Consider the following 12,124-nt stretch of genomic DNA (forward strand, 5'->3'; position numbering starts at 1 on the left):
CACACACTGAAGAATTAGAAAGGGAGATGGAGATTCATCTGTTTAAATTTAGACAGGCTTCTCTACTTATCCTAAGTCATACTGAAAGTGAAGCAAGTAAATCTCTTTAATATATTAGTATTTATGCTTTCATTTCAGGAATCCTCTTTATCACGTCACCCTTAAGAGCTATGCTGGTATCATTGGTTTCGAGCTCTTGGGAGGCAGACGATACAGAGACAGCTCAAAGAGCTCAATCAGTTGCTACTCAGCATAGCCAGCTGGTACCTACTGATCTCTGTTCAGTTTCTGCAATCTTTATTTTAGGTATTTCCTGAATGTAAAAGAGTATGGAATAGGAAGCACACTCGACAGATATGTAGCCATTTTAAAAAATAAATAAAGCATACTGTTACCTAAAAATAAATAATATATTGGATGGATGGCTGAGAGAAAAAGTAAAGAGAAGAAATGCAGACATCCGAGTTACACAACTGCATTTTATAATTACATTGATAAGTTAAAAACAGAGGACCCCATCAAAATTTGACCAAAACTGCCATCTTAATACAGCTTTTTATGTAAGAACTATGCTTTAACACTTAGTACTTCATCAAATTTAAAAAAAAAAATGTTTAAAATCAAGAAAAAAAATAACAAAACCAACCAGAAAACGTCCCAAACCCCACGCTTATTTGAGCTGAAAAACTAACAGCAGAACATTTCGAACTCAGCAAACCAATTGCTTCAGCAAACCAATTTTTAAAAAACGTTCTTTTGGGTTGCATACCGTATTTATTTCCAACGGTTTTTTTTGCTTTAGTACTAATTAAAACAGATATTGTGCTACACTTCTCTTACTCCTCATTACATGGTTGTGAGCATTGATTATACTGATAGCACAGATTCAGAAATAAGTTACAAAACAAAAAAGTGAAAATCAAGACACTCCCTGCCCCCTGCAAAGTGAAGGTCAAGAACATCATGCAGGACATCCTTACAAAAACCTGTGGAGACTCTAGTAAAATTCACATGGAATATAAAAGATTTTTTTTTAGAAGTTAACATTTCAACAAAATTAACAACCTACACTACTATACATACATTGTACATGGTGATGGATCATAAAAATAATTCTTTTCTGATTCATGAATTAAACTGAATTATCAACCCATTTTAAGGATCTGAATAATCTCTGTGAATCCTAATAGAAATTTTCCCAACATACGTGTGGGTACCAACTTGTCCTGAATATAATTTATTCAAGACAAGACCTAAATGTTCACTTGCATCTAAACGTATCAGGTGAAATTCGCCGTGGCTCAAAGAGGCAGTTTTACTTCAGAGATGTTCTTAAGACCAAAAAAAAAAAAAAAAAAAAATCACAAATGGAAAGTAGGCAAATTCAAATATAGATTGTTGGAAGCTTTTTAAGTAATAAACGTTTAATCCCTTTTTTTTTTTCAATGTCATGTGGTTTCCAGTGTACACAAAGTAAAGAGTGAAAAGGTAAAAATAAAACTGGCATACGCTTAATATATTCCAGAATTCATAAATCATTTGTAAATTTAGTCCTTTTATAAAAGAATCCTTATATAAATCAGGGGGAGGGGGGGCATCAATCCCATATATGAAGCACAATTTAAGCCCAACATCACTGACCAATCAAAATTAGTGAATGCACTGCATCTCTCTGCAGTGAGGAGAAGCGACAAGGTAGGCTGTCATTCTGCAAAAGCTGCCCATCGCAAGCTTTCCTCTCAGAAGCACTGCTTTTCTTTTTTAGAAAGCTTGAATCTCAGTGGTGTCTCTGGAGACAAGAAGCCTTCAGTATGTTAAATTACTTTCATTATGCATTTTCAGATGCTTATTGATTCTACAGTAGGAAGAGTGGGAGACTGCAGCAGCCTGTAAACCAGAACTAAAGCAGTTGTATACATTAGCAGTATGCTGAAACAATGGCACAGTACAGGCACAAATTTTCATTAAGGTCATTTTTGGAAGATATGCTTATTACCCTCTCTCCCTTCTACTCTGCTAACAAGTGAACACAATGAATCCCTCCAACCTGGAACTGCTTCACCTGCATCGAGAATTTATCAAATCTTTAGTGGAGGTAAGATCTGTTCCTTATTATGGTATGCAGAATAAGCAACATTTAACAACAAAAAAAAAAATTTGGAGAAAAAAGGGAAGATATCAGATTCAACTTACATTAAGCGCTAGTATCTTGTTATATATGAGACCAGGAAATATTCCAATGCTATTTCCCCCTCCCCATTAAAACACAATGGTAGAAAAATGTTATTTTGTATTAAAGTCTTGTAGAATATTAAGAACCTGTTTTGTTCATACAACATAAAGACAGTACAGTTTAATCTACTACAGTACTGGGGAAATAAAACACAGAATGCAACCAGGAATTTTTTTTTCCTCCCTCAGCAGTATTTCCAAATATTGGCAGTTAAATACGTTACAGATTTATTCAGTTACTCTTTGAAGGATTAGATAGTCTGTAATTGGTGTATACTTACTGCTTTATGAACGTTGGCTAATATGACTGATCTCTGATTGCTCGAGAAATCCCCCTTTTTTGTTGTTTTTTTTAACTTATTTCTTTCATTACCCTGTACATTCAAGCTGTTTATTAAAAACAAAGATTTGCTAAACATTTATTTGCAGAAAGGAAATTATAACAGTGTGCAAATTAAACAAAAGCGTATTTCCTATAAAGCTCATTGACTCTGCTCAATTTCTCATTAGAAGAGTTGTACATATAAACTACCTGCTCACAAGAGCTATAAAACTACATTTTCTAGCTCTAATCACAGACATTCTACATCCAACAGTTACTGCTTCCAGTCAGGTTTTTTTGTAACCTGCGTTATTTGGAGAATAGGAAACTTGTCCAAAAAACTAAATTGATGTAAGTTGACAGAAAAATGACATGATTTTACTAGCAAATACTGAGCACACTAACTGATTTTCTATGTAATCTATAAGATCGAATTTTAGAGATCTTTTATTCATAAAATAAATGATATTAGAAAATATATTCTTGCATTACTTTATTTTGAAATTATAAGCCCTACATTTAACCTTTTTTTTCCTCCCCTTCACAAGGGCATGCAGCAACTAATTCAGTTTTACAACTGACAATATGAAGAATGCAGTTGACCGGGTATCTTTCTAGCTGTATGACCTACAAGCAGCAGGATGCATCACTAAAATGTATTCTTAAGACATAAAGGATTTAGAAACAAAACATGGAACATACTTGTATTACCATTTACGTGCACGACACTTCAACAATATACACGGAAGACTAACACATCTGCTCAGATTTTCATTAAAAGAAGAGTGCAATGATTGATTCTTAAAATGGTGAGCATTTCTTAAAGAGGGATTTATAATTTAAAACCAGAGTTGTGGAAACTACTGATGCATGAAGAAACAATGAAACATGAATTCCCAAAAGGAGACTATGCATACTTCACCAGCAAGCTGAATAAGGGTTTAACCAAGCTTTTTCTATACTGCTCATTAAATAACTTATTTGTCATAATGACTAATGGATATTTTTCCTCTCAATTTTATGGTCTGTTATGTATTCTCCTTAAATGAAAATAAACCAAATTAGGTAACTCATGGTTACTCTCAAAGCACATGAACTGGATTTTAAGATGTATAGCAACTTCTTTGACTAAGCCATCACTGAAAAGTAATGAGCAGGAATATTACAGAAAGAAATACGCAACCATAAACTAAAGGATGTCTACATATACTCTGAACACAGAGATAAGAATATTTTATTTTTTTTTTAAACCTGGAAAATAAAAACAGGCTGCTACAAAATGCAACAGGGGAACGAAATTAACATCACTTAAAAGAAGGTTTATTTGTTATTGCTGGCTTGAAACTCAGAACAGACATGCAGACTATGCACTGGTCTGTAGAAGTATCTCAGGCAATTAAGAAGTCCCCATGTTTAATCAGAATTTTTTGCTACTGAAGTGCTGGAACAAAAAAAAGGAAAAAAAAAAAAACCTGCAAGGAATGAAATAAGAGCCCAGCTACCACTTGGTTTCCAGGTTACAGTGCATGTCAAATGTCTGTCAGTGGCACCATGTATCCCTTTATGACAAGCTGCCGCAGTGATCCGAAAGGCCCTTGAGGCAGAGAGAACAGGTAGGTCAGCAGCTGCACGCTCCCCTCCTCTGCTCAGCCTTCCCAGGGCAACAGGCACTGGCCAGAAAGGCAATGCGTTGGGTAAATTAGCTCCCTGCCTTGACATTTCTGCTTTTATTTAACTGAAATCTAATCAAAGCAACAAGGAGGTGATGTTTGATCTATTCATAAGAATTAGCACATCTGAATTTGGTTGGCTTTTTTTTTTCCCCACAAATTTTCACTTGGCTTAAGGTTAGAGTTAAGATTGTCATTTACTTTAGCAGATCTGCTTTTGATTTCCTCCTGAATTTTGCTAATATGAAAGAACTCCATTTATCATGTAATGCATTTGGAATGGTTTCTTGAAACCCATTCACAGCCAGGACAGTGTACACAGAGCAAATCATATTCCTGAGGGTTAATATAAACCTAACAGAGGTTGCCTAAATTAGAAATTAAACAAAGCTTTTGAAATATTTCTTGTTTCATTTCACACCTGAGACTAATATGTTCTAATTTACATCTTTTGTATTTAAGAGGCACGTGTGAAATAACTGTTGAAGCATACCAAGAATTTTCATCATACAATTTGCAATTAATAGTACTGTGCAATTGAGGCTTTTCAGAACTGCAGATGAAATCCATTTGCATATTATGTCCCAAGTGTGCTTAATTCATACTTTCATTAAAAAAGAGCTCATTTTTGTTCACCTTAGTGCTACCCATTTTTAATATATTCAGAATGGAACAAAGGTCTGCATTTAAATTTATTTTCATGCCAAGTACATCCCCTCTTAAATTTAAAGCTACCTAAAAAACCCCAAAAACTCAAGCATCATAATATGAAATTGAATAACCTCTCTTTTATTTATTTGTTTCATTACAAAATCAAGAGCTGACTGACAATATAAATAATACGAACATCTGCATTACATGCAGATGCTACATTTACAACCTATCGGCATGTGTAAAACAAAGCACATGAGCCACAAAATAGAAAATCTCCTAGATGTAATAAATACTACTTTTTTGAACCTCGCTTATTCCTAAGACAAACATGCTGTGTATATAAATCTGTTGGATTTAATTGCAGTTTGTATTAAAAAACAAAAAACAAACAACAACAGAAAACAACCTGAAAGAGACAATTTTATTTTTGAGTACTATTTTCTAAAATTATTCCCTTAAATCTATTCTGGAATAAAATTAAATACTCTTCCATTCCATGTAGGCACTGATTTCTTGAAGAAATTGAATATTCAAATCAGAAAAAGGAAATGTAGTATTTTTATAATAAATTCCGTTCTCCCAAACCCACAAATGTTTTGCATTTGAAATTATATACACTTATATAAAATTGTTGTAGTGGTTAAGTTTCATAAAGCACAAAAGATAAAAGTGAACAGAAGTCTTCAACCTCTGTAAAAATCTGCTGAGTTACAGAACTTCAAGTTTCAGCCCACAACACTACTGCAAACTCTTCATAAGAAAGAGGCTGCTAAATTACCATAAATAATTTAAATGTTCCTTTTATGATACATAAGCAACAGTGCTCCATGTTCCTATCACTTTCTTTTTCCACAACAGCCTTCTTAAAATTATCTTGAGTACTAATTTGTTAATACTTAACAACATTCTTCTAAAATGACCCTCAACGCAATACAAAGGCAATGCACAAGTATAGTTTATTCAACAAATGGGCCCTTTGTAAAACCACATCACTATAAATAAAGCCTTGTCTCCCTGAGTGGAAGCTTTTCACATTTATTTTTTTTAAACAAAACCTGCTTTCCTTTAAAAAGGAGAGACCTTATTCTAGATCCTCAGGCTTTTGAGTCCATGCCAACTAAAGCTCTAAACACACAGTAAATCAAGAGTTCGGTAAGAATAGGTGCTTTTCCTCCCTCCTCCTTCCCCAGCATTTATCTACAGTAAGTGTTAAAAAAAGAAATCAAATAGTTCCTTATTTTATTTCACCTTTCAGGAGAAAAACCAACTGCAACAAAAGAATGTGTTTCTCCCCCAGTCTGGAAGTCAACATGCAGTCTGAATCTAACATTACAGTTCGAGATGCCATTGATGACATCGACACCAACATGTACCAACCACTGTCATATCCATTAAGCTTTCAAGTTTCTCTCACTGGATTTTTGATGTTAGAAATTGTTTTGGGACTTGGCAGCAACCTCACTGTGCTGGTACTTTACTGTATGAAATCCAACTTAATCAATTCTGTCAGTAACATAATTACAATGAACCTTCATGTACTTGATGTAATAATTTGTGTGGGATGTATTCCTCTAACTATAGTTATCCTTCTGCTTTCACTGGAGAGTAACACTGCTCTCATCTGCTGCTTCCACGAGGCTTGTGTCTCTTTTGCAAGCGTTTCAACTGCAATCAACGTCTTTGCTATCACTCTGGACCGATATGACATCTCCGTAAAACCTGCCAATCGAATTCTGACCATGGGAAGGGCTGTGATATTAATGACATCAATATGGATCATTTCACTTTTTTCCTTCCTGATTCCTTTCATTGAAGTCAACTTTTTCAGTCTTCGAAGTGCAAGTACTTGGGAAAATAAGACACTTCTGTGCGTGAGTACAAACGAGTACCACACCGAGCTAGGAATGTACTACCACCTTCTCGTTCAGATTCCAATCTTTTTCTTCACTGTTATAGTAATGTTAATTACATACACCAAAATACTCCAGGCTCTAAATATTCGGATTGGTACAAGATTTACAACAGGACAAAAGAAGAAAGCTAGAAAGAAAAAAACTATTTCTTTGACCACTCAGCACGAGACTACTGACGTGTCCCACAGCAGTGCAGGAAGAAATGTTGTCTTTGGCGTAAGGACTTCTGTGTCTGTCATAATTGCTCTACGCCGAGCTGTAAAACGGCACCGGGAGCGACGAGAACGGCAAAAGAGAGTCTTCAGAATGTCCCTCTTGATTATCTCAACATTCCTTCTCTGCTGGACACCCATCTCTGTTTTAAACACCACCATCTTATGTTTGGGCCCAAGTGACCTTTTGGTAAAGTTGCGATTATGTTTTCTAGTAATGGCATATGGAACAACTATATTTCACCCTCTACTTTACGCATTCACAAGGCAAAAGTTTCAGAAAGTTCTGAAAAGTAAGATGAAAAAGCGAGTTGTTTCAATAGTGGAAGCAGATCCCATGCCAAATAACGCTGTAATACACAACTCATGGATAGAGCCTAAAAGGAACAAAAAGATTACCTTTGAAGACAACGAAGTAAGGCAGAAATGTTTAGTACCTCAGGTTGTCACAGACTAGATTTCAGTATTCACCAAAACACATCAAGTGGAATATTTGAACAAATTGCAGAAAAATACTGCCAAATAAGAAAAACTTTTTTAAACTATTGGCGAGACTGTAAATTTTCAATATATATGTTAAATAGACTAGGTCTTGTATCTTCAATTTCTTCATTATGTAAGATATATGTTGCATGGCCGTTTGTTAGTGTAACACCATATGTATATTTGTCAAAAATATTCAAGTCCTCTTTTTTAGAAAATAAATAGCCTTAAAGAAGTGCAAACTTTTAAAAATATTTGTATGGCTGTTTCTCTGTAAATATAAAAGAATTTTTAAACAAAAATTCCACTCGGGAATACTTTTCTAAAGCACATTTTGCATGATATGGTATTTTTAAATGTAATTCATAAACAGTATTGATCAGAGATATTCTGAATGTTATACAGCTACAACTTGGATACATTTTGACCTCATACTTAAATAGCTACTTATTTCAAATTTCTCTAGCATGCAATTACCATGCATGTGTAGACAAAGCCATTTACGTGATGTTCTTCAATTAATGGTTCAGAATCCGTTAATTTTGAGCAGGGAAAAAACAAATTTATGTTGGTCCAAAAATTGACAGTACTTTTCAGAAACGAAAAACGTCTTTCGCATACGATCCCAGATCCACAGTTTCAACATAGAAAATACAGATCTTCGAATAATTACACAGGAAGGGTGAAAGGGGTAAGGGGAAAAGACAGGCTAAATGAAGGCAAAAAACACAGACAAGGAAGTTATTTGGCTTGATCCTAAAAGACAACCAACCAACAAAGGCTTTCCTGTTCAAAGGCTTAATTTTCACACCAAAGGGGTTTAGCTGTCACATGCCACAGCTGAAGTAGAAGATAATTTTCTTGCCCTCAATAACTTTTGTATTATTTTGACTTCTGTTCTCCTTCGATGATGTTCAGTTCTAGCCATGCAACTGCTTTGTCACAAACCCATCACCAATGCTGCTAGCTACCCTATTTCAGTACTTCCTGGATGGCCACAGTATACCATCATTCTACATCCTCTTTTCCTATTTCATCTTATACCTGCAATGAAGAATCAAGAAGCCTTAAGAAGTCATGGTCACTGTAGCACTGTAAGCAAGAATCAAGATATTCATCCAAACAAAAGTTTGTTGAGTGGTTTGCTCTATCCCACACTTTAAAAAATCATAATTGCAATGAACAGTGGCTATATTCATTGGCTTAGTTACCAGCAGAGAGGGAAGGGGGAAACAAAACAAAAAACTGCAGAAATCAATTAGCATGATTTCACTTGTCTTGTTATATAAACTGCTCAGTGTGTCACCAGCTACCAGTATAATTAAAAGGCTAATTCTCAATAAGTATTGGCTTCTCCAAAAAAAATCCACAAAAACCAACACAGCATATCCTTGAACATGAGAGCTAGTTTGACTAAAGTATTACATTAAAAATAAAGATTTCTGAAGCACCTTTCTGAAGTTTCATATAAAAAAAAAAGTGCAGTATTAAGGGAACAAAACACTATTTTCCATTACATCATGAAATTATTAAATAAGTATATTGCCAAAACTGTTTATGTGGTTAAAAAAAAAAGCAGTACTTGTAACGTACCTTAGTTTACTTAGGCTCATGTCTTAGCTTACCAGAACATAAGATTCAAAAAGACAATACTACAGCTCTATATTCCACAAAGACCAGCTACTTACAATAATCCAAATTCCACCTAGAAGTTTTATTATCTACTTGATAATAATTCATTACCTAAAATTAATGTGAAACATATATTCAAACATAGTTTTACTGGCTTTTTTCTAAAAGCAAGCCCAACGACACCTACATTCAACTGTACTCACTCACAGTGTTGATTTCATCCAAGCTATCCCTAGTTTCCTACAAGAACTGAAATCCTTCATCTTATTTGAGAGGTTGCAGGGGGGAAGTAGACATAATGGGTTTATGTAAGAAGCTTTTTTTTTTTTTTAATCCCATATGCTCCAAATTTATCACTTCAAAAACATTCTTTCAGGAATAAGCTCTTCTGAAAAGAAATGTGCCCAAAAAACCTAACCAGGAACTATTATTTTTTGGTTTAGTAATACTTTTTCCTTTCTGTGCCTCACTATCCTCTGTATTCTGAACACTGGAAAGAGGAGAAAGTGGGACCTCTAGGGTTAATGGCATAATATGATTTAACTGATTACTTATCTTTCAATAAAGCATTCTTAAATCAATTTAAAATACTATTCATTTATTTAAAAAGAAAAAAATAAACCATAATGATCACAACACATGAATAAGCTTACATCATGTCCTTATCTGAAATAAGCATTTAAGAAAAGCTTTCAGACTTGAAAGGTTTCTTGACAACATGACTTTACATTTTAAAATTAAATAAATCCTCAGGAACTACACATTTAGTGTTAAAAGCTCATTCATTAGAAAGTCAGATTCAATGAAGCAGTACTTCATAACAAAGAGAAAATGCAGCCTAGAAATTAGTCAGAGAGATTAAGTCAGGTTTTAAAGGCTATGCCGATTGCAGTCATTGATTGGCTTCAAGAATATAAGCAAGTTCATTTTTACATTTACTATTCTTCATCTTTCATTAAATAAAGAAAAAAAAGGACCTATGTTGGAGTACACTTTGAGGTCTGCAGAATAAAATTCTGCATAGGCAGGGAGTAAAACAAGTAAGAATATGCACAGTCCTACGTACACGCAGGAGTCATTATAAAACAGAATCATACGTGATCTGTACCACAAAGACGGCAGACTTAACACAAGACAAAATAAAGAGTAACTAGTGAGGGAACATTGTATATCCTACAGATACAGAAGAGGATTTTAGGAGGGATATGAAGGTGTGCTGTGGGTGCTTGACAGACAGACTAAAACAGAACACAAAAATAGGCAGCATCACTGGAGAAAAAAGGGCAAATATATGCCATAGTATTGCCCAATAAGAAGCCCACTACATTCTTTAAAATGATCTCACCACAGTGAGTCATTAGTTCAATTACATTTCACACCGCTCAGCCTAGAGCAAGCAGAATTGTACAAGACTAAAAATATTAATTCCAGCAAATACGCCTCAGAAACACAAGCAACCACCACCATCTCTGTCCCTCTAAAGTATTAGCTGGTATCTGACTATGTTGCCTTTTAACTTCAAATGCATTTCCATTCAATTTTACATTGTAAAATGAGGCTAGCCCACACTAAAAATACAAAAAAGCTGAGTATAGTGCCAGTATCTACTAGAATATTCAAAAAGCACACCTTAACATACTAGCACATCACAAACCAGTGAAAACGAAATGTAAATACACCACAAATATCTAGTTTCAAGTTGGCAACGATTTTTACAGATTACAAGGCACTGCTACATCGTCAGAAGTTCTGTTTACTTCATTAGTGCCCGGGGAACAGGAATCACTTCAGTGATTTCTAAATATATTAGATTAAAAATCCATATATATATTAGATCAACACACCTCTCTTCCTTCATTGTTACATAAATACACACATGTACATATTATAAATTATTATACATCCATATGCACCAAAAGTCAAGTTCAACATAAGCATCTATTTTATATTTATAATGGAGGGAATTTTGGTGGGAGTATCTCTGAACTGTAGAGACAGGCACTATGCCCCACCATGCATATACTTACATGCCTTCTCTTCCCCACTACCACCTCTTTTTTTTTTTTTTTTCCTTTTTAAACAAAATAATACATTCAACAAGCTATATGGACACAAGGAAGAATTTTTAGGCCCTGTTATCTGTTACATATATCATATTGTAATGCACATAACAGTTCTTTTTCAACGTCAATGTATGTGCTAGTCATCAGAATTCTTTGATAGCTGAATATTTTAGACATATGTTTGTTTCTTCTGAAAAAAAGTGTTTAGATACCAATCGCCATGAAACTGTTTTAAAAGGAGAGAACACAGCGCTCTTTAGCAAAGTTTCAATGTAGCATTAAAAAAAAAATATAGAATACACTGACTTACCCTTCCCCACCCTCATTGTTCAAACAAAATACCTCCAACATATCACTAAGGACAATCAGCTTCCAGCTTAAAACCTTCCAGCTTTATAACAGCCAAATTCCACTCCCACTTCACACATTCTGCTGTAATATCACTGAATTTATTTGTCTTACACCAACAGGAGAGAAGAATCTGACTCTCTAATTACCTCCTCCTTTTTCTACTTCATAGAACACTCGTGCAGTTCAAAAAGCAAAATTAAACACAGGGTTTGGGGTTTGTTTTGCTACGGGGGGGGTCTGGAAAAAAGAAAAAAGACATAATAACTGACTAACAGGAAAATCAAAATTGACTCATACCCAATGAGCATTAAAGAAAAAGGACGTGAAGTAGGTGGAGATCATAGGTCAAGAGGAAAAGAGCAGAAGGTGGAATGAATTGCTGTAAGGCAGCTATGGCCATCAGGACCACAGAAAGGTGGAGGACAGCATGCACCTATTATGGAAAGAACGCTAACCTTATTTTTTAGATTATAATAAACAAAAATACAAGAAGAACTTATCTTTGAGTCATCAAGTCTGATATGTGGTTTTGCCAAAATTGCTGGGAGAAGAGGGGAAAATGACATGAACAGCAACTCCAGAAAAGGCTTTT

General features: G+C 34.6%; 2 protein-coding genes across 3 annotated transcripts in view; one reads left to right on the plus strand and one right to left on the minus strand.

Annotated features, from left to right (window-relative positions):
• COG5 (component of oligomeric golgi complex 5) overlaps positions 1-12,124 on the minus strand; it is a 193,353-nt gene that overhangs the window by 151,662 nt on the left and 29,567 nt on the right. The gene's annotated exons all lie outside the window — the stretch shown is intronic.
• On the plus strand, positions 1,643-7,728 carry GPR22 (G protein-coupled receptor 22). Of its 2 annotated transcripts, XM_009890853.1 has the most exons (3): positions 1,653-1,695; positions 1,843-2,095; positions 6,134-7,728. In XM_009890853.1, exon 3 carries the CDS (start codon positions 6,159-6,161, stop codon positions 7,458-7,460), a length of 1,302 nt encoding a protein of 433 aa, XP_009889155.1. In that variant the 5' UTR covers positions 1,653-1,695; positions 1,843-2,095; positions 6,134-6,158; the 3' UTR covers positions 7,461-7,728. The 2 variants fall into 2 exon arrangements, with proteins under 2 accessions (XP_009889154.1, XP_009889155.1); XM_009890852.1 differs by having other exon boundaries at positions 1,643-2,095.

Source organism: Charadrius vociferus, unplaced genomic scaffold, assembly GCF_000708025.1.
Source record: "Charadrius vociferus isolate BGI_N301 unplaced genomic scaffold, ASM70802v2 scaffold958, whole genome shotgun sequence".
NCBI classification, from domain to species: domain Eukaryota; kingdom Metazoa; phylum Chordata; class Aves; order Charadriiformes; family Charadriidae; genus Charadrius; species Charadrius vociferus.